The 24,431-nt window shown below is 44.2% G+C and overlaps 1 protein-coding gene across 2 annotated transcripts in view; it reads left to right on the forward strand.

Annotated features, from left to right (window-relative positions):
* Positions 1-24,431, forward strand: part of KIF13B (kinesin family member 13B) — a 158,273-nt gene that overhangs the window by 53,612 nt on the left and 80,230 nt on the right. For both annotated transcript variants that reach the window (XM_077291730.1, XM_077291729.1), the window contains exons 9-14: positions 4,863-4,975; positions 7,079-7,190; positions 7,287-7,499; positions 9,854-9,964; positions 14,398-14,532; positions 19,483-19,613. In XM_077291730.1, coding sequence (XP_077147845.1) covers positions 4,863-4,975; positions 7,079-7,190; positions 7,287-7,499; positions 9,854-9,964; positions 14,398-14,532; positions 19,483-19,613 — 815 coding nt within the window. The remainder of the gene's footprint in view (positions 1-4,862; positions 4,976-7,078; positions 7,191-7,286; positions 7,500-9,853; positions 9,965-14,397; positions 14,533-19,482; positions 19,614-24,431) is intronic.

The raw sequence follows: 24,431 nt of genomic DNA on the forward strand, positions 1-24,431 counted from the left end.
TTTTCACCCCAAATTTGGGGTGCGCCTTATGGTCCGGTGCGTCTTATAGTCCGAAAAATAAGGTATGTCTTATATTCTAGGTTCTTCAAAGTAGCCACCTTTTGCTTTGATGACTGCTTTGCACATTCTTGGCATTCTCTTGATGAGCTTCAAGAGGTAGTCACCGGGAATGGTCTTCCAACAATCTTGAAGGAGTTCCCAGAGATGCTTAGCAATTGTTGGTCCTTTTGCCTTAACTCTGCGGTCCAGCTCACCCCAAACCATCTCGATTGATGGTGACTGGTGACTGGGGAGGCCAGGTCATCTAGCGTAGCACTCCATCACTCTCCTTCTTGGTCAAATAGCCCTTACACAGCCTGGAAGTGTGTTTGGGGTCATTATCCTGTTGAAAAATAAATGACGATCCAACTAAACACAAACCGGATGGAATAGCATGCCGCTGCAAGATGCTGTGGCAGCCATGCTGGTTCAGTATGCCTTCAATTTTCAATAAATCCACAACAGTGTCACCAGCAAAGCACCCCCACACCATCACACCTCCTCCTCTATGCTTCACGGTGGGAACCAGGCATGTAGAGTCCATCTGTTCACCTTTTCTGCGTCGCACAAAGACACGGTGGTTGGAACCAAAGATCTCAAATTTGGACTCATCAGACCAAAGCACAGATTTCCACTGGTCTAATGTCCATTCCTTGTGTTCTTTAGCCCAAACAAGTCTCTTCTGCTTGTTGCCTGTCCTTAGTGGTTTCCTAACAGCTATTTTACCATGAAGGCCTGCTGCAGAAAGTCTCCTCTTAACAGTTGTTGTAGAGATGTGTCTGCTGCTAGAACTCTGTGTGGCATTGACCTGGTCTCTAATCTGAGCTGCTGTTAACCTGCGATTTCTGAGGCTGGTGACTCGGATAAACTTATCCTCAGAAGCAGAGGTGACTCTTGGTCTTCCTTTCCTGGGGCGTTCCTCATGTGAGCCAGTTTCTTTGTAGCGCTTGATGGTTTTTGCCACTGCACTTGGGGACAGTTTCAAAAGTTTTCCCAATTTTTCAGACTGACTGACCTTCATTTCTTAACCCCTTCCCGACCTATGACGCATACGCTACGTCATGAAAGTCGGTGCCAATCCGACCTGTGGCGCAGCATATGAGTCATGGAGGGATCGCGTCCCTGCAGATCGGGTGAAAGGGTTAACTCCAATTTCACCCGATTTGCAGGGAAAGGGGAAGTTGTACTTCAGCCCAGGGGGGGGGGTGGCTTCACAACCCGTGGCTACGATCGCACTGATTGGCTGTTGAAAATGAAACAGCCAATCAGAGCCATTTGTAATATTTCACCTATGAAAACAGGTGAAATATTACAATCCAGCCATGGTCGATGCTGCAATATCATCAGCCATGGCTGGAAACCCTGATCTGCCCCCCGCCACCAATCTCCTCCCCAGTCCTCCGTCCTGTGCTCCGCTCCACTCCATCCGCCTGTCTGCTCCCCATCCTCCTGTCCGCTCCCCACGTGCTGCGATCCCACCCCCGTGCTGCGATCCCACCCCCCGTGCTCCGATTCCCCCCCGTGCTCCGATTCCCCCCCGTGCTCCGATTCCCCCCCGTGCTCCGATTCCCCCCCGTGCTCCGATTCCCCCCCGTGCTCCGATTCCCCCCCGTGCTCCGATTCCCCCCCCCCCCCCCCTCATACTTACCGAGCCTCCCGGTTTCCGTCTGTCTGCTCCATGGGCCCTGCCATCTGCCGGCCGGCAGATTTGTTCCAGGCACATTTTGATTACTGTGATAAAACCTATCACAGTGATCAAAATAAAAAAAAAATAGTAAATGACCCCCCCCCCCCATCCGTATCACCCCCATAGGTAGGGACAATAATAAAATAAAGAAAATATATTTACTTTTATTTTTCCACTAGGGTTAGGGTTAGAACTAGGGTTAGAGTTATTGTTAGAACTAGGGCTAGGGTTAGGGTTAGGGTTAGAATTAGGGTTAGGGTTAGAATTAGGCTATGTGCACACGGTGCGTATTTGGCTGCGGATCCGCGGCGGATAGGCCGCTGCGGATTCGTAGCAGTTTTCCATCAGGTTTACAGTACCATGTAAACCTATGGAAAACCAAATCCGCTGTGCCCATGGTGCGGACAATACAGCGTGGAAACGCTGCATTGTATTTTCCGCAGCATGTCAATTTTGTGCGGATTCCTCAGCATTTTACACCTGTTCCTCAATAGGAATCCGCAGGTGAAATCCGCACAAAAAAACACTGGAAATCCGCGGTAAATCCGCAGGTAATACGCAGTGCATTTTACCTGCGGATTTTTCAAAAATAGTGCGGAAAAATCTCACACGAATCCGCAACGTGGGCACATAGCCTTAGGGTTAGGGTTGGAATTAGAGTTTGGGTTGGAATTAGGGCTAGGGTTGGAAATAGGGTTAAGATTAGGCTTGTGGTTAGGGTTATGGTTGGGGTTAGGGGTGTGTTGGGGTTGTGGTTAGGGTTGGGGATTAGGGTTAGGATTGGGGTTAGGGTTGGGATTAGGGTTAGGGATGTGTCGGGGTTAGGGTTGTGGTTAGGGGTGTGTTGGGGTTAGGGTTGTGATTAGGGTTATGGCTAGAGTTGGGATTAGGGTTAGGGGTGTGTTGGGGTTGGTGTTGGAGTTAGAATTGAGGGGTTTCCACTGTTTAGGCACATCAGGAGTCTCCAAACGCAACATGGCGCCACCATTGATTCCTGCCAATCTTGCGTTCAAAAAGTCAAATGGTGCTCCCTCCCTTCCGAGCCCTGACGTGCGCCCAAACAGTGGTTTACCCCCATATGTGGGATACCAGCATACTCAGGACAAACGGGGCAACGACTATTGGGATCCAATTTCCCCTGTTACCCTTGCGAAAATAAAAAATTGCTTGCTAAAACATAATTTTTGAGGAAAGAAAAATGATTTTTTATTTTCACGGCTCTGCATTATAAACTTCTTTGAAGCACTTGGGGGTTGACAGTGCTCACCACACATCTAGATAAGTTCCTTTGGGGGTCTAGTTTCCAAAATGGGGTCACTTGTGCGGGGTTTCTACTGTTTAGGCACATCAGGGGCTCTGCAAACGCATCGTGACGCCCGCAGACCATTCCATCAAAGTCTGCATTCCAAAATATCACTACTTCCCTTCCGTGCCCTGACGTGTGCCCAAGCAGTGGTTTACCCCCACATATGGGGTATCAGCGTACTCAGAACAAACTGGACAACAACTTTTGGGGTCCAATTTCTCCTGTTACTCTTGTGAAAATAAAAAATTGAGGACTAAAAAATAATTTTTGAGGAAAGAAAAATGATTTTTATTTTCACGGCTCTGCTTTATAAACTTTTGTGAAGCACTTGGGGGTTTAAAGTGGTCACCGCACATCTAGATTAGTTCCATGGGAGGTCTAGTTTCCAAAATGGGGTCACATGTGCAGGAGCTCCAATGTTTAGGCACACAGGGGCTTTCCAAACGCGACATGGTGTCCGCTAACGATTGGAGCTAATTTTTCATTCAAAAAGTCAAATGGCGCTCCTTCCCTTCCGATCCTTACCGTGTGCCCAAACAGTGGTTTACCCCCACATATGAGGTATCGGTGTACTCAGGAGAAATTGCCCAAAACATTTTAGGATCCATTTTATCCTGTTGCCCATGTGAAAATGAAAAAATTGAGGCTAAAAGAAATTTTTTGTGAAAAAAAAGTACTTTTTCATTTTTACGGATCAATTTGTGAAGCACCTGGGGGTTTAAAGTGCTCACTATGCATCTAGATAAGCTCCTTGGGGGGTCTAGTTTCCAAAATGGGGTCACTTGTGGGGGAGCTCCAATGTTTAGGCACACGGGGGCTCTCCAAACGCGACATGGTGTCCGCTAAAGATTGGAGCCAATTTTTCATTGAAAGTCAAAAGGCGCTCCTTCCCTTCCGAGCCCTGCCGTGCGCCCAAACAGTGGTTCCCCCCACATATGGGGTATCAGCATACTCAGGACAAATTGTATAATAACTTTTGGGGTCCAGTTTCTCCTTTTACCCTTGGGAAAATAAAAAACATTGTTGCTAAAAGATCATTTTTGTGACTAAAAAATTAAATGTTCATTTTTTCCTTCCATGTTGCTTCTGCTGCTGTGATGCACTTGAAGGGTTAATAAACTTCTTGAATGTGGTTTTGAGCACCTTGAGGGGTGCAGTTTTTAGATTGGTGTCACTTATGGGTATTTTCAGCCATATAGACCCCTCAAACTGATTTCAAATGTGAGGTGGTCCCTAAAAAAATGGTTTTGTCAATTTCATTGTAAAAATGAGAAATCGCTGGTCAAATTTTAACCCTTATAACATCCTAGCAAAAAAAAATTTTGTTTCCAAAATTGCGCTGATGTAAAGTAGACGTGTGGGTAATGTCATTTATTAACTATTTTGTGTCACATAACTCTCTCGTTTAACAGAATAAAAATTCAAAGTTTGAAAATTGCGAAATTTTCAAATTTTTCGCTAAATTTCCATTTTTTTCACAAATAAATGCAAAAATTATCAACCTTAATTTACCACTAACATGAAGCCCAATATGTCACGAAAAAACAATCTCAGAACCGCTAGGATCCGTTGAAGCGTTCCTGAGTTATTACCTCATAAAGGGACACTGGTCAGAATTGCAAAAAACGGCCAGGTCATTAAGGTCAAAATAGGCTGGGTCATGAAGGGGTTAAAATTAATTAAAAAAAATATAAAATATATATAGATATATTTTTTAAAAATTTGTCTAGATTTGTTGCAGAATAGTACAGATGTAATCCCGCTATAGATGCTGTACATGATTGACGCCGCAGATTATTTAACGTCCTTTTGTGCGGTTTTTTTTTCCAGACCTCAGGTGAGAAAGTGAGTAAGCTGAGCCTGGTGGATTTAGCTGGCAGCGAGCGAGCCACAAAGACTGGAGCAGCCGGGGAGCGACTGAAAGAAGGGAGCAACATCAACAAGTGAGTGTGCGGAGCGTCTGCCGCCTGTGTGCCGGCTCGGGGCTAATTATGTGAAGTGTCCTCCATAAGCTGCGTCTATTCAGAGGCAACCGTGTGATCAGCGCGCACTGCGCTCGCCTAATCTGCCGAGGTGCCACGCCAAAGAACATATGCTGGAGAGCTACTCCAAGGGATCAGCGTGCACTTGGCCCCAAAAATGGCTCCCCATCTACATCTGATTAAACAATACAGGGATTTTAATGTCGGCATCAACAATGTCGTCACACAACATATATTGAGCGATTGCCGACCTGTTTACACCAGCCAATAAAAGGCGAATGAGCCTAATGACAATCGCTTGGTGCTTATTATTAATTTGTTATAAATTATTATTAATAATAATTATTATTATTATTTTATTATATTTATATATTATTATTTGCGCTCCTTAAGAGATTCATTTTTGCCAGAAAAAGTAGGTATGTTTAAGTACAAGGTGGGTTAGACCTGATCACAGGTAAATTGGCATTGTAGCGAACCATAAGGGTACGTTCCCACGGTCAGTAAACTCTGAGGGTTTTATGCTGCATACATCCGCAGTGTACAACCCACAGCGTCCAGATATTACAGCATAGTGGATGGGATTTAAAGAAATCCCATGCCCACTATGCGTGCTAAGACGCCTGCGGATCACCCGTGGAGGCGGACATGCGTCACATCTTTCCAGACTGCAACTTATCTTGCGGAGACGCGAGCATCCACAGGATAAATATCACCCGTACAATGTATAGGACGCGGTGATTCTGCACGGTTCAATGATCACATGTGGAATCACCTGCATTCAAAATCCGGCAGTGGACATGGGCTGAGATCAAAGCGCTGCCGATTCCTGACCGTGGGCACATACCCTAATAGAGACTGTTTTTTTTTTTTTTTTTTAAAGCTTGAAATTTAGACTTTATTTACACATCGATGCGGTGTATTATAAGCTCTCTGCAGGAGATGGCCCTAAAGCAACCTTTCCTTAACCCCTCTGACTAAAAGGTGATGGCACGGATCGGGTATAGGTGGCTTCCCCTTGCCACAAGCTAGAATAGGGCCATTTTGTTTCCGGCTCCCCCCTTTCCTCCTCAGCCTTGGATCCGGAGCCTTGGTCTATGGGGAGATGACAAGGGTTTAGAGACGGGAGCAAAACCTCATGGCCACACAAGTATCCCTAAACTGCCACTGGTCTTCCCAATAGGGCACGACATCATCAGCACTGTCCCCATCGGGGCTCACAATCTACATTCCCTATCAGTAGGTCTCTGCTGTGTGGGAGGAAACCGGAAAACCCGGAGGAAACCCACGCAAACGCGGCGAGAACATACAAACTCCTTGCACATGTTGTTCTCGGTGGGATTTCAACCCAGGACCCCAGCGCTGCAAAACAACAGTGCTAACCACTGAGCCACCGTGAGGTCACCACGGACCATTTATGCACCCCAGGCTTTTAAGCCGCTCAGCTGTAGGCTTATTATTATATGCACTAATGAGCTAAGGGGTATAATTGTGAAGACTCCGATATGTGAGGGACTTTAAGCAAATGTGCATTATTAAATATTGTTGAATATCTATGCTCAGACTCGGATATTCCTCTATGGTACTAGTAGCCGCCAGCATCGGACTTTGCTTAGTGCGGCATAGTACACTCCTCTTGCTTCTGGTATTGCCATTGGCTTATTTGCTTCGTTTGCACGCGTTCTGTCCCTAGGGTTTTATACTTTTGTCAAAATATAGATAATTTAATTTTATTGATTAAAAATTGCCATTTTAATAATGTCCATTTGCTTGAAGTCCTTATTCTCTGCACCCAGTTAGGTGTGGTAGTTTCAATGGCGTGTGGCGCTCAGACTCCTCACCCTTGGCTCCCAGATACCGTTCCACCATCCAGTGCTTCGGGATTGTCTCCGAATCACCAAATAACCTATACAGCTGCATTGTTGCCATCTTTCCTGCTGCTTTCTGTAATGTCAGAATTGTGCTCATGAACCTGGAAGCTCAGGATGGGCCGATAATTGAAATGACTGTTATTGGGAAGATGAATATGGGACCATGAAATGTCATTCTGCTGTTCTCTCTTAGGTCCCTCACTACCCTGGGGCTGGTCATCTCCGCGCTGGCAGACCAGGGGGCCGGCAAGAATAAGAATAAGTTTGTTCCGTATCGGGACTCGGTATTAACATGGCTGCTGAAGGTGAGTGTGTGATCTCGGTGCAATGTGTCCTGGTGGATGCCGTCTCCCCAGGTCTTGTTTGCTGACGGTACCTTGTGTGCTCCATTCCTAACGCAGGACAGTCTGGGCGGAAACAGCAAGACGGCCATGGTGGCGACAGTCAGCCCCGCAGCCGATAACTACGACGAGACCCTTTCCACACTACGGTACGCTGACCGGGCCAAAAACATAGTCAATCACGCCGTGGTGAACGAGGACCCCAATGCCCGCATCATCCGGGAGCTGCGCGAGGAGGTGGAGAAGCTGAGGGACCAGCTGACGCAGGCGGAGGTGAGCCCTCGTCTTACAGAGCTGCTCTTCGTGCTTCTCTGGGGTTGTAGGTCTTGTGCAAGATTCCGAAATCTCACAGATTAAAAATGTCTGGTGTCAGCATCCAGTATCAGGCTGCAGCGCCCTCCGGTGGGCTAACTGTGCATTATCCTGCTCGTTCTGGCACTTTGATTTCTTTTTTTTTTCAGGCATTTTTTAAACTAAATGAATACATTACCCCAACTAAGTTTTCACCTTGCATTTCTGGACTAGTGCATGGAAGAAATGCCCATTTATACGACAACCAATATTGCCACAGTAAAAGAGCTGAATGACAGACTGTATACAAAAAAGTATGTGACCCCCTACACATCCATCTCCAGGAGCTTTTCTGACCTCCCATTCTACATACATTGACATTAATATACATGGGGGAAGCAAAGGGCCAAATGTTAAGACACCCGGGGGCATAAGTGCAGGATGTTATGCACCGAGGGGCAATGGGGCTGCATGTAATGCAACAGGGGTCAACAGGGCCAGGGGTTATGCAATGGGGGTCAACAGGCCCAGGTCTTATTCACCAGAGGGCTCTATTTATGCTCCAGTGAGTCAAGGGCGCAGGGTATTTTACCCCGTGGTGTCAACAAGGTTGGATGTTATGCACTGGAGAGTCAGTTGGGCCAGTTGTTATGTACTAGGGGGGGTAACTGACATTATGCATTGGGGCTTGACAGGGCTGGATGTTATGCACCAGGGGGTCAGTGGGGATGGATGTTATGCACTGGAATCAGTTGGGCCAGTTGTTATGCACTTGGGGGGTTAACTGGGCCGTATGTTATGCATTTGGGCTTGACAGGGCTGGATGTTATGCACCAGGGGAAGAGTGGGGATGGATGTTATGCAGCAGAGAGTCAGTTGGGCCAGTTGTTATGCACTAGGGGGGGTAACTGAGCCGTACATTCTGCATTGGGGCTTGACAGGGCTGGATGTTATGCACCAGGGGGTCAATGGGGATGGATGTTATGCACCTGAGAGTCTATGGGGGCTGGGTGTTATGCACCAGGAGAGTCAACGCTGTCAGATTATGGATCAAGGGGAGAGGGGATGGGGACGGATGTTATGCACCAGGCGGTGTTAGGGGGATGGGACCTGATATTATGCAATGGGGGGCACCAGGGCTGGATGTTATGCACCAGGGTGTGGGGGAGCATAAAGGTGCAAAACAGGGCTGAATGTTATGTACCGGAGGTGGGGGGGTTACAGAGTTGGGTGGTATGCCCCTGGGGGGGCTGGGTATTATGCAGTGGGGGGCAGTGGGACAGACTGAGGAGCCTGAATTCAGTGATTGACGTATGTCCGATAATCTTCCATATATCGTGTATATTTTCCATAAGCCTCAGGAACAACCTCTGGGGATGATAAATGGCAGCCATATTAAAGGGCACCATGCAGGAGCAGACATGATGGAGACGTCTCTGTGGGGTCTGCCGGGAGCGCTCACCATCTTTCTAGGATTCTCTAGAGTTTTTGTCTAATCTCAGTAATTGTAAAATGAAGCTTTCCGCGGCTCTTCTGCTTTCTGTCAATGACTGAAAACGTGAACAAATTCTGCATTCATACATTGTAAAAAAATAAGAATAATAAAAGTTTGTAAGAAAGTTCACTTTCTCTACCAGCAAGCAGGGATGGTGTCTGTGAGAAATCTGCATTACGTTTGGTTCCACAATGACTAAGCCTCAGATCCTGGGCACAATAGGGGCTGCTCACCCCCTCTCCGTGCACTTGTGGTCATGCATACAAGCCCATCACAAAGAATGGGTAACCGGACCCCCTTTATTGGGATTAGTGCAGCGCTATTGATGTATCAGACAAGTATTCCAGGAACACAGACATGTGCGGGCCCTAATCACGGGTGGTCCCCATCCTCATCCATATTCCATATAAGGGTTCCTAAAGGTCCTTTTACATGGGCAAATTTCTGGCCATAACGAGCGGCGACTGACGATACAACTTGGTGATTGGCGCTTGTGTAAAGGTCTTTTAATGGCGACAAGTCATGATTAAAGTAAACCTGTGATATGGATGTGCAGGCGCTTGTCCCCGTAGATAAATGACACCTTTTTTGTACAAATCCGATGTGCCAGTCAGGAGAAATCTGGCATAGAAACCATATGCAAATCAAGTTGGAGGTGCCCAGGGGGCGTCATTGCAATACAAGTGAATTGCCACTCCCCAATTGCACTTCGAGCCTGATTTGTGCTAAATTTTTCATGATGTGCTGCCACCGCCGCCGATTTTGATGCAATCGTCCAACACAGGGCAGTGATCAGGAGCGAGCGACAGTGAGAATTTACTCTCTTCTTCTTTCTCTTCAGTCCATGAAAGCTCCCGAACTGAAGGAACGGTTACAAGAGTCCGAGAAGCTCATCCAAGAAATGACCGTCACATGGGAGGAGAAGCTGCGCAAGACGGAGGAGATCGCTCAGGTTAGATGGACGGACCCTCGGGGGGGGGTCGCTCAGGTTAGATGGACGGACGCTCGGGGGGGTCGCTCAGGTTAGATGGACGGACCCTCGGGGGGGGTCGCTCAGGTTAGATGGACGGACGCTCGGGGGGTTGCTCAGGTTAGATGGACGGACGCTCGGGGGGGTCGCTCAGGTTAGATGGACGGATGCTCGGGGGGGTCGCTCAGGTTAGATGGACCAACTCATTTTGGTGTGGAAGAAATAGACAAGTTATGCAGCTGTCTCGGCCTCCTCCGTCTTTCTGACTTGTGACTTGGGTCTACATGAAACGTCAGCAGTGCGTGTACGGAGCGGCGCTCGCGTCCTGCATGGCTGCGGCCGGACGCCTCTGATCGCTGCTGTTTTACCGCGCAACGTGACCATTATTCCTGCCGCAAAAAGATTGTGGGAGATTCTGACGGATTGCTGGCAGCTTACTGATGGCCCACCATCTCAGACTGTGCTTCATAGGAGATTATTTCTTCATGTTTTAGTATATAGAGCAAGTCCTATAAAGGGAGGAAAGGTTTAAAAATGAAGTAAAACTGAGAGGTCACCTGTCGTCAGGTTTACTTAATAAAAGCACTTGCAACCACATTCTCCAGCTTTTTAATACTTTACTAAAAAGTCTGCTGGGTTCCCCAGGCGGCAGCATATACCATTAATAGAAAAGGTTCTCCAGCACTGCATTCTACTGAGCACAAAGCAATCTGATGGGCGTCTCCAGATCACGCTGCCTTGTAACGATGCTCCTCTACACATGGATGGCGTGGATCTTCGTCTTCTACTTCATCCACACATTAATGATGTGGATCTCGCCTTGTACTTCATCAACAAAATTGGCCAAGCCACACATGGATGACGTGGATCTCATCTTCTACTTCATCCACATAATTGGCCAAACTTCACATGGAGCTGCACATGGATGACGTGGATCTAGTCTTCCATTTCATCCACACATCCGGCCAAACCTCACACGGTTCCACATATGGATGATGTGCATCTCGTCTTCTACTTCATCCACAGTTTTGGCCGATTCTCACATGGATCCACACATGGATGACGTGGATCTCGTCTTCTACTTCATCCACATAATTGGCTAAGCCTCACATAGTTCCACGCATGGACGACATGGATCTCCTCTTCTACTTCATCCACGCATCCGGCCAGGCTACACATGGATCCACACATGGATGGCGTGGATCTAGTCTTCTATTTCATCCACACATCCGGCCAAACCTCAAACGGTTCCTCACATGGATGATGTGGAGCTCGTCTTCTACTTCATCCACACATTGATGATGTGGATCTCGTCTTCTACTTCATCCACACTTTTGGCCAAGCCTCACATGGATCCACGCATGAACGACATGGATCTCGTCTTCTACTTCATCCACGCATCCGGCCAAGCCACACATGAATCCACACATGGATGACGTGGCTCTCGCCTTGTACTTCATCCACATAATTGGCCAAGCCACACATGGATGACGTGGATCTAGTCTTCTACTTTATCCACACATTGGTGACGTGGATCTCGTCTTCTACTTGATCCACATAATTGGCTAAGCTGCACATGGATGACGTAGATCTAGTCTTCCATTTCATCCACACATCTGGCTAAACCTCACACGGTTCCACATATGGATGATGTGCATCTTTTCTTCTACTTCATCCACACATTGATGACGTGGATCTCGTCTTCTACTTCATCCACATAATTGGCTAAGCCTCACATGGTTCCACGCATGGACGACATGGATCTCCTCTTCTGCTTCATCCACACATCCGGGCAAGCTACACATGGATCCACACATGGATGGCGTGGATCTTGTCTTCTGCTCCATCCACATAATTGGCCAAACTTCACATGGAGCCGCACATGGATGATGTGGAGCTCATCTTCTACTTCATCCACACATTGATGATGTGGATCTCGTCTTCTACTTCCTCCACACATTGATGATGTGGGTCTCGTCTTCTACTTCATCCACACATGAACGACATGGATCTCATCTTCTGCTCCATCCAAGCATCCGGCCAAGCCTGACTCCTGCACATGAACAGGATCTCTGCTAGCTGTGCACATTAGTCCTAGGTGGAGCACCGTTACGTGGCAGAGTGGAGGCACGAGAGACCATCGGACCACTCGTTGCACATTAGAATGCAGCGCTGGATGACTTCAAGGGCTTTATGAAAGGGCTGGAGAACGTGGTGGCAGCAACTTATTTTTTTTTTACTCACTTCTATAGTACCATTAATTCCACAGCGATTCAGAAATTATCTAGGGGAAAACCGGATAACTGCATTCCCTTTACTAATAAAAAATGTTTTAAGATTGTTTTGTTTTGTTTGTTTTTTTTAACAGTATGAATCGCACCTTAATCTCAATTTAAAAATTAAAGAAATTAGAAACATAAATGTAACAAACCTGCTATCGCCTCATTCATAAATTTATCAAAATATGAAATTGATTAATAAATCCATATAGTGAACAAAGTATATTAAAAAAAGCCAGAACGCTCAATTTTCAGACACAGCACCTCCCTCCAAAAATGCAAGAAACGGCGATCAAAATGTCATATGTACTCCAAAATGATACCAATAAAAACTATATCAAGACATGCAAAAAATCTAAATATATCTAGTTGTGGATCTGAGAAAATGACAACACAAATCCCTAACTTTTTTTTTTTTTTTTTAAATGAAGTTCTGATTTTATTTTAACCACTGAAAAATAAATGTACAAACAATAGAAGTTGTGCATGACTGTAATCACACTGACCCGAAGGCTCATGTTACCACTCATAAATGCTGTAAAAGCAGACCCGAAAAAAACCGTGGTGGAATCGAGGTGTTTTTTTTTTGTTTTGTTTTTTAAATATCATACCTGGATTTTTTTCCCCCCATTTTCAGTGCATTGTTAAGTAAAATGAATGGTGGCATTCAAAACTAAAGCTTGTCCTGCAAATATATAACCTATGTATGTGTAAAAAAATAGGAAAAAAACAGCGACAAAAACAAAAAAAACTATATATACTTATATATGTGTGTGTATGTATGTATGTATGTGTGTGTGTATATATATATATATATATATATATATATATATATATATATATATATATATATATATATATATATATATATATATATATATATATATATAATATATATTTATAATAGATAACCTGGTCATGATAGTGTTAATAGAGAGTGATGATCATGTTTGCCAGACTGTGATAATGGGGGGGGGCAGACACTACTCTTCTCCGAATCCATGACTTGGATCCCATCAATTCAAGGGTTTTTACCATCTTAATACATGGGTATTGGTGAATAGTGATTACACAAACAAGCACTTTTATTAGCTTTTTTTTTTCTTTTGTTTACACATTGTTGCCTAGGTGGCCGTCCACCTTTGCTGCCCAGCAGCAGTGGTCGAACGTGCACAGTGCATGCAAGCTCTTTACTATTGCTCTGAAACTGTCCCGGATCACTGGATCGTACATAGTTCCTGACCGACTTCAGCGCAGTGCTTACAGGCTAGACAGTGGTCGGTCTCCTAGGCAACGGAATGTAAACAAAAGAAAAGTGTTAATATTTCAAGAACGGCAGCAAATTTTAATAAGCAGTCCAACAAATAACCCTTTATAAGCTTAACATCATAATGCCTATAATCATCTTCCTGCCTCGCAAGCTGGAAGCTGATGACTGTGATAATGAGCCATCATCTGCCTCCAACAACCCACCACCCACGGCTTTTACCTTTTTCACTCTGTGACCGCGGCATTTACGAGATGTCAGAAGGGGTGTGCATTATTGTTTGCACCCATCGGCGCTTCCATGACGTGATTGTGGGGTCCACATGGGTTGCCGTGATGTCCAGTGGTCTGCTGAAGACCCTGGTATTTGTCATGACGGTACTCCTGTGAAAGCCAGCCCGTGAGTGGTGTTCATAGACCATGATTTTCACTGAAGCTCCACGTCCTTAAGGGGTTAAACATGTAATGATTAACAAATGAAGATTCCATAGATTATAGCGAACGTTGCTCTCAAAGGCAGCCATATTCTTCATTAGCCGATGGCTACCAATGATATACTAGGGTTTTGGATGTGATTATTCGCCACCTGATGCCTCCACGACTTCTTACTAAGCTCCATAGCGCCATCTGCTGTTCATTGAATGATCTGTATTAAGGGCTCTGCACGGTTATACTGTAGGTTTACAGAGGGATTGTTGTAGGAGCCTTAACACCCACAATATTAGGATATGGCCCCTTTAACAGCCTGGTTGCTATGTATTTATTTGGAACACAAGCTGGTTAAGTCATTTTTTCCGCTCGGCGTTGCTATCTTTCTCCCCCGCGTGTGTATGTGTGTTTACATATGTTTTTTAATTTCTTCCATTACAGGAGCGGCAGAAGCAGCTGGAAAGTCTCGGCATTTCACTGCAATCCTCGGGGATTAAAGTCGGAGATAATAAATGTTTCTTAGTTAATTTAAATGCAGACCCCGCCCTCAACGAACTTCTGGTTTATTATCTCAAGGTGAGGAACCAAGGTGCAGGGTTGGCACAGAAATCACAGGAATGTCATATTATCCGTGCAGAGTCTGCCTCTTCTATAGAGAGGACATGACACGGGGAAGAACATTGTTCATTGGCTCAAAAATTCCAACCCTCAGATATCATAATTATACCGGCTTCTTCTTGTGTGTATGGTGCATATCAAGTGTATGAGCAGCCAAAAGAAAAGTCAGAGGAGGGATGGCAACACTGGTGTGGTTTGTTTCAGAAAGTATCTATATTTCTTCTGTTGATATAGTCCCCAATACATATTAATTACTGATGGCTGAAGAGTCATTCATATGAGAGATGCTCTCCTGTGTCCTCCATGTAGAATATAACTACTATAATACTGCTCCTATGTACAAGACTATAATTACTATAATACTGCCCCTATGTATAAGAATATAACTACTATAATACTGCCCCTATGTACAAGAATATAACTACTATAATACTGCCCCCTATGTACAAGAATATACGGTAACTACTATAATACTGCCCCTATGTACAAGAATATAACTACTATAATACTGCCCCTATGTACAAGAATATAACTACTATAATACTGCCCCTATGTACAAGAATATAACTACTATAATACTGCTCCTATGTACAAGAATATAACTACTATAATACTGCTCCTATGTACAAGAATATAACTACTATAATACTGCCCCTATGTACAAGACTATAACTAATATAATACTGCTCCTATGTACAAGAATATAACTACTATTATACTGCCCCTATGTACAAGAATATAACTACTATAATACTGCCCCTATGTACAAGAATATAACTACTATAATACTGCCCCTATGTACTAGAATATAATTACTATAATACTGCTCCTATGTACAAGAATATAACTACTATAATACTGCTCCTATGTACAAGAATATAACTACTATAATACTGCTCCTATGTACAAGAATATAACTACTATAATACTGCCCCTATGTACAAGAATATAACTACTATAATACTGCCCGTATGTACAAGAATATAACTACTATAATACTGCCCCCATGTACAAGAATATAACTACTATAATACTGCTCCTATGTACAAGAATATAACTACTATAATACTGCCCCCTATGTACAAGAATATAACTACTATAATACTGCTCCTATGTACAAGAATATAACTACTATAATACTGCCCCCTATGTACAAGAATATAACTACTATAATACTGCCCCCTATGTATATGAATATAACTACTATAATACTGCTCCTATGTATATGAATATAACTACTATAATACTGCCCCTATGTACAGGAATATAACTACTATAATGCTGCCCCTATGTACAAGAATATAACTACTATAATACTGCCCCTATGTACAAGAATATAACTACTATAATACTGCCCCCTATGTACAAGAATATAACTACTATAATACTGCCCCCATGTACAAGAATATAACTACTATAATACTGCTCCTATGTACAAGAATATAACTACTATAATACTGCCCCCTATGTACAAGAATATAACTACTATAATACTGCCCCTATGTACAAGAATATAACTACTATAATACTGCTCCTATGTACAAGAATATAACTACTATAATACAGCCCCCTATGTACAAGAATATAACTACTATAATACTGCTCCCTATGTACAAGAATATAACTACTATAATACTGCTCCTATGTACAAGAATATAACTACTATAATACTGCTCCTATGTACAGGAATATAACTACTATAATACTGCCCCTATGTACAAGAATATAACTACTATAATACTGCCCGTATGTACATATACATTCCTGTACATGAGATTTAGGCAGGTGTGGTAACCCAAATTCCATCAATATTTTCTAGCTTTTATGACTGTATTTGAAAGCTTCTTTCTTTGTTACTTTGCAGCATTTTCTCCACTTCTGCCTGAAACCTTTGCACAGCGTCGTATTTGGATCTTTTTATATTTTCACAGCCTTTCTTGGTTCCCAGTTTTTCTAGATTTTGTGTCTTTGTTATACGAGTGTATTTTTACTATTCACATGCTTTGCATTTGTCTGATACATTTTCACATAGAGATATGTCAGAAATCTCACTCTGCGGGTATTTACACATCATCCCTTTTGTATGCTAAGTATTCGGGGAATGTGTGGTCCTGGTATCTCCCATTATTCTGTTCTGTGAAATATGTCTCTGTGGTGAGAGAGTGGCTTTTTTTTTTCCCCCAAGTATTACATTTTTCCAACATTAGTTATTGGAATCTTATTTGATCGTTACTTCAGTATAATAAGATGTAAGCCTTCTATATGTAGTGGAGTTCCTGTAATCCAGCACTTGGTTTATCCAGGTAGGAACACTGACTGCCAGCGCTGCACTCGCTGCTTGCAACAATTATCATTATTCCCCAGTTAGTACGTGTCGATTTGAAAATTTGCACTTTTGTCATTGCAGCTTTAAGCCCCCCCATATACATTCGATAGCGGTCACCCGATTGATCGTTAGCGGACAGCCATCTGCTCCCTACTCTGTGAAGAATAATAAGGAACAACAAAAATAAATTCAAACAAAAAATAAGATGTGTGTATGTAATGTTTAATTGTGTGTGTGTGTATATACAAATTCATATATCTATGTATACATATATATATATATATATACATATACCTATTTTATTAATCAAATAAGTTGCCAAATGAATGTGAAATCTAGTCCAGACATTGACAAGGTTCAAAAAAAATATTTTTATTTCAAATAATAATTTTCTCCTTCAATCTTTGCTCCCTTTGCAGCAATTCCAGCATTGCAGTCCTTTGGCATTCTAGCTGTTAATTTGCGGAGGTAATCTGGAGAAATTTCCCCCCATGCTTCCAGAAGCCCCTCCCACAAGTTGGTTTGGCTTGATGGGCACTCTTTGGTACCATACGGTCAAGCTGCTCTGACAACAGCTCAATGGGGCTGAGATCCGGTGACTGCACTGGCCGCTCCATTACAGATAGATACCAGCTGCTGCTTCTTTCCTAAATAGTTCTTGCATAATTTGGTGGTGGCTTTGGGTCATTGTCCTGTTGTAGGATGAAATTGGCTCCAACCAAGCGCTGTCCACAGGGTATGGCATGACATTGCAAAATGGAGTGATAGCCTTCCTTATTCAATATCCCTTTTACCTTGTACAAATCTACCACTTTACCAGCACCAAAGCAGCCCCAGACCATCACATTACCTCCACCATGCTTGACAGATGGCGTCAGACTCTCTTCCAGCATCTTTTCAGTTGTTCTGCTTCTCACAAATGTTCTTCTGTGTGATCCAAACACCTCAGACCTGGATTCGTCCGTCCATAACACTTTTTTCCAATCTTCCTCTGTCCAATGTCCGTGTTCTTTTGCCCATATTAATCTTTTCCTTTTACTAGCCAGTCTCAGATATGGCTTTTTCTTTGCCACTCTGCCCTGAAGGCCAGCATCCCGGAGTCGCCTCTCCACTCTAGACGTTGACACTGGCGTTTTGAGTGTACTATTTAATGAAGCTGCCAGTGAGGACCTGTGAGGCTTCGATTTCTCACAGTACAGACTCTAATGTACTTGTCTTGTTGCTCAGTTGTGCAGCGCGGCCTCCCACTTATCTATCTTCTCTGGTTAGAGCCTGTTTGTGCTCTCCTCTGAAGGGAGTAGTACACACCATTGTAGGATATCTTCAGTTTCTTGGTAATTTCTCACATGGGATAGCCTTCATTTCTAAGAACAAGAATAGACTGTCGAGTTTCATATGAAAGTTCTATTTTTCTGTCCATTTTGAGAGTTTAATGGAACCAACAAGTGTAATGCTCCAGATTCTCAACTAGCTAAAAGGAAGGTCAGGTTTATAGGTTCTCTAATCAGCCAAACTGTTTTCAGCTGTGCTAACATACTTGCACAAGGGGTTTCAAGGGTATTCTAACCATCCATTAGCCTTCTTACACAGTTAGCAAACACAAAGTACCATAAGAACACTGGAGTGATGGTTGTTGGAAATGGGCATCTATACACCTATGAAGATATTGCATTACAAACCAGACGTTTGCAGCTAGAATAGTCATTTACCACATTAACAATGTATAGAGTGTATCTCTGAATCATTTAATGTTAGCCTCATTGGAAAAAACTGTGTTTTCTTTCAAAAATAAGGAAAATTCTAAGTGACCCTAGAGTTTGGAACTGTAGTGTGTGTATGTGTGTACATATATATATATATATATATATATATATATATATATATATATATATATATATATATATATATATATATATATATATATATATATAGTAAAGTATACACATACAAACGTATATATAGATGAATGCTATGTCATTAAGTTTTGTCACTTTTGTAGTTGGTTTGTACTTTCCTACTTTTTTCCAAAGTGACTTTGTCGCATACATAGACCCTCGTAAACTCTTCAGGTTCCATCTCCCTCATGCAAATAACTGCAGTCCCAGCAGAAAACGTCTCCTTATCCTGTGATCGCCGGTGGGATGTGCTGCGTCAGGGACACTCGGATCGGGGCAGAGTGTCGGCGTCTGTTGTTTTCTATCTGCTTAGTAATCAAACCCTCCTGGAAAGTGGGATCGGGCCCGGCCCTGCGAGCAGCGCTGGTCTTATCTGGGATAGAATAATGTGCGGGGAGGGGATGTACTTGGAAATACACCACTGGTCTCCCCTGGTCCATGTGAGTCCTCCCAAGTGCCTGGGCTGGAGCCTCCTCTAGTATCATGGGCTACCTACCAGCCGTAGTGAGGAGCAAGCAAACAGGTCTCTGACTTCTGGAGGCCCAAACCCCGTCTTCTCCAACACTGCTTGTGAAGTAGAATATTTCCATTCATTGACAGCAATCAGTTATTGTAAGGGGAGCAGACTGCGCTCTCAGATGTGTGAGCGCATTATCATAATTTTTTTCCGTTTTGTCTCCCCCGCAGGATCATACGCTCATAGGATCCGACGACTCGCAGGACATCCAGCTGTGCGGCATGGGAATCCTGCCCGCACACTGCATCATAGACATTTCCACGGACGGACAAGTCATATTAACGCCGATGAAAAACGCCAGGTAAAGCCCTGAAACGCTAGAAATTTCCCCCGGAAATCCCTTTAATTGTCATAATGTATCTCTGCACATCATGTGAAATTGAGACTTAAAGGGAACCTGTTGATCAAGCAGAACTGGGTGGAGAGAAGTCAGCGAGGATCTGCCCCGAAGATCCGTCTCCCGGTTCCTACATTTATACTTCTGTGTGCAGCGTCGGTGTTTGGGAACATGATAGAAGAAACATTTTTAGACGTTTTGCACCATTTTTTAATTGTGACCGTGGGTCCGTACCTCGCCAGTCCTTGTGCCCCTCCCCCATGCAAAAAATGGCTGCAGATGGTAGAGCATATGACGACAAGCCTCCATCAGCATCCTCCATTGCAACCAATTGCACATGTGCAAAAAGAGCGTCCATTGGAATTCCGACATGTCAGTTCATTGACGTCGACCTCCGGCTAATATCGCTGGGATTCGGGTGACTTTAGCCTCATGTGTGTTGGGACCTTTAAAGAAGCACTCCTCCTCCTCCTTCCATCCTCCTCCTTCCATCCTCTTACTATATTGCACTTGTCATATTATACAGCACTATGTATTTACAATTGCTCATTTTGCCTTTCTACCCAGCTTATTGTTCTCTTTAATCTGCTCCATGTAGAAACAGGAAGTGTCTTGTCCCTGCAGAAATCTTTCCCATCTTCAACTCCTGACCCGGCTGCTCCATTCCTCCCCCCCCACCAGGGAATTTTGCAGTGACTGATGAGTCACGCAGGGAAAATTGACCTCCTGTTTCTACACAGAACCTACAGGAAAGATATATATCTTGGTACCGTGCTACCCAGTAGATAGAAAATATTTATAATTGAGAGTCCTCAGTATCAAAGGTATCAACCACTGAGGACTCTCAATTCTAAATATTTTCTACACAGAGCCTAGAAGGATTCAGCTCATCAGTTTTTAATCACGTGATATCATAGACCTAATGGAAAAGAGAATTATCTGGGTAGAAAGCAAAAATGAGCAATTGTAAGTACACCGTGCCGTATAATGTGATGAGTGCAATATATATTAAGAGGATACAAACTTTCATGGGAGGAGGAGGAGGGCTTCTTTAAGGTGACTGTATATGCGATCATTCAGGATACCAGCGCATGCGCCATTTTTTTTCTGGAAAGTTACCAATGTGATTGCCATCGTAGCTTCTTGGAGGGTTATGTCACACAGCTTTCCTACAGTCCTGAGCGGCAGATCAGCCTAGATCCGCAGCTGTACAGGCTTCAGGTGGATGTATAAATATAAAAATAGGCAAATTACTCTTTGAGGGCGTCACAATGACTTTACCGTACTGGTCTAGGTTTAGAAATGGCCATATTGGTCACTATGGGTGAGTGGAGCAAAGCGAAGGGATTGTAAGAACGGATATTCTGGGGACCCAGTTACATTGCCTTTTTTTCCCCCTTTTTGTCGCACTTCATCCGTTTGACCAGTAGATGGTGCTATAGATTGTATTTTGAAATTCCAAGGTTCCCCGGCCGGTAGGGGTCTGACCAGTAGGGGGCCCCCGGTGGGAGTCAGGTGACACAGGAGCGGAGACGTAGCAGCCTGTGCTCCCTCATTACCTGGTAGCCGTCTGCACCTTGTTGTCATAAAGGCTCCTGTGCTGGGAACAGGTGGAGCAGTGGCTGGTGCTGGTGGCAGGTAAGACCCTGGTGGGGATGTCGGTAGGTGTACAGCACCTGCGGTGTGATGTTGGCACTACTGTGCGGTATTATCTGTACGTTTACGTTACTGTCCTTTCTAGTTGAACTTTTCACTCGTACTTGAATGGCTGGAGAGTTGATATGTTGCCGCCGCCGCGTATCCGGCTCCATCATATAATGCGTCCTTTCTCTGTGCCGCATTCTCTACATACCTGGCGACTGTGGAAATAAAAGTCATCCCGAGTCGTGACAAGCCAGCGCACGTCCCTCCAAACAAGGCCCGCTCTGATGGCGTCTGTGCTCAGCTGCAGATCTAAGGAGGAGTGGGCGCACGTAAGGGCCAGAGTGGAGGCGAGGACGGGGCATCTGCTGCATCCAGCACTCCCCCACATTAAAGAACAAATGTGACCGCTTTCAGCTTCCTATGGCGCCACTTATGTTGATTTCTCATTTTTAGTGGCGACTGTAAATGGGCACCGAAAACGATAAAAATTAATAAAAGGGAAGGAAGAGAATTCTAGAGGAAGGGGCAGCTCAGGAGAGCCATGGTCAGGATCTTGTACAGACCTCCCTAACAGTCATCTCTAAGGGGGGATCAGCGCTAATCCCAAATGTCTGCTATAGGATATCCTAATATCCTCAGGGTGCGTCCTCACACTATTCTTTCTTCACGTGCTGTCAGGATGGCTTTTTTTTTTTCTTCAGAAGGTGGTAAAACGGATCCGACGACCCACCATAATGTATTGTGTGGTGGTATTTTCACTGCAGCAGGGTGTGGGCTCTCTTAGCACATTGTCTTGGCGCTATATGGCGGTATGGTGTGGTCTGTTATTGGCTTTACCTTTGTCATATATAGTGGGGTTATATAGGCTTTTTGTGGTGCTATTATTTTCAGACTGTTGGTATTATGTGGGTTAAAATTATGACGGTAAATGGGGCAATAATACTCTCCATTGTCAATAAATCCGTCACTAAGAATTGGTGCACAGCAACACCTTATTTATCTCAGGGAGGCACTGGACAGATGGTAAAGGGCTGAGCACTAGAAAAACAGTCCTTTATAAAAATGCCTTATACATTTTTACTTTTCTCCATTGAGCTAATCAGTATCATACTCCAGAGCTGCACTCATTGTGCTTGTGGAGTCACTATGTGCATACATTACTGATCCAGAGTTACATCCTGTATTATACTCCAGAGCAGCACTCACTATTCTGCTGGTGCAGTCACTGTGTACATACATTACATTACTGATCCTGAGTTACATCCTGTATTATACCCCAGAGCTGCACTCACTATTCTGCTGGTGCAGTCACTGAGTACATACATTACTGATCCTGAGTTACATCCTCTATTATACCCCAGAGCTGCACTCACTATTCTGCTGGTGCAGTCACTGTGTACATACATTACATTACTGATCCTGAGTTACATCCTCTATTATACCCCAGAGCTGCACTCACTATTCTGCTGGTGCAGTCACTGTGTACGTACATTACATTACTGATCCTGAGTTACATCCTGTATTATACCCCAGAGCTGCACTCACTATTCTGCAGGTGCAGTCACTGTGTACATACATTACATTACTGATCCTAAGTTACATCCTGTATTATACCCCAGAGCTGCACTCACTATTCTGCTGGTGCAGTCACTGTGTACATACATTACTGATCCTGAGTTACATCCTGTATTATACCCCAGAGCTGCACTCACTATTCTGCTGGTGCAGTCACAGTGTACATACATTACATTACTGATCCTGAATTACATCCTATATTATACTCCAGAGCTGCACTCACTATTCTGCTGGTGCAGTCACAGTGTACATACATTACATTACTGATCCTGAGTTACATCCTCTATTATACCCCAGAGCTGCACTCACTATTCTGCTGGTGCAGTCACTGTGTACATACATTACATTACTGATCCTGAGTTACATCCTGTATTATACTCCAGAGCTGCACTCACTATTCTGCTGGTGCAGTCACTGTGTACATACATTACATTACTGATCCTGAGTTACATCCTGTATTATACTCCAGAGCTGCACTCACTATTCTGCTGGTGCAGTCACTGTGTACATACATTACATTACTGATCCTGAGTTATATCCTGTATTATACCCCAGAGCTGCACTCACTATTCTGCTGGTGCAGTCACTGTGTACATACATTACATTACTGATCCTGAGTTACATCCTGTATTATACTCCAGAGCTGCACTCACTATTCTGCTGGTGCAGTCACTGTGTACATACATTACATTACTGATCCTGAGTTATATCCTGTATTATACCCCAGAGCTGCACTCACTATTCTGCTGGTGCAGTCACTGTGTACATACATTACATTACTGATCCGGAGTTACATCCTGTATTATACTCCAGAGCTGCACTCACTATTCTGCTGGTGCAGTCACTGTGTACATACATTACATTACTGATCCTGAGTTACATCCTGTATTATACTCCAGAGCTGCACTCACTATTCTGCTGGTGCAGTCACTGTGTACATACATTACATTACTGATCCTGAGTTACATCCTGTATTATACCCCAGAGCTGCGCTCACTATTCTACTGGTGCAGTCACTGTGTACATACATTACATTACTGATCCTGAGTTACATCCTGTATTATACCCCAGAGCTGCGCTCACTATTCTGCTGGTGCAGTCACTGTGTACATACATTACATTACTGATCCTGAGTTACATCCTGTATTATACCCCAGAGCTGCGCTCACTATTCTACTGGTGCAGTCACTGTGTACATACATTACATTACTGATCCTGAGTTGCATGCACTATAATTTTGCAGGCTTCAGAGCTTCAAGCCTCCTCTACTTGTACTTGGTGCAAACTTTTTCTGGGAAAGTGGGTAGAGAAAACAGCACCCGGTTCTCATGCTGCCCGCTCACTAGCTGCCCACGGCAGAGGGAGCAGTGCCCGTTTCTCGCTCTGCCCGCTCACTAGCTGCCCGGTGTAGAGAGAGCAGCCCCCGGCTCTCACGGTGCCAGCTTACTAGCTGCCCGGTGTTGAGGGAGCAGCACCCGCTTCTCACGCTGCCTGCTCACAAGCTGCCTGTGGCAGAGGGAGCGGTGCCTGTTTCTCGCTGTGCCCGCTCACTAGCTGCCCGGT

Source organism: Ranitomeya variabilis, chromosome 2, assembly GCF_051348905.1.
Source record: "Ranitomeya variabilis isolate aRanVar5 chromosome 2, aRanVar5.hap1, whole genome shotgun sequence".
Taxonomy (NCBI): Eukaryota; Metazoa; Chordata; class Amphibia; order Anura; family Dendrobatidae; genus Ranitomeya; species Ranitomeya variabilis.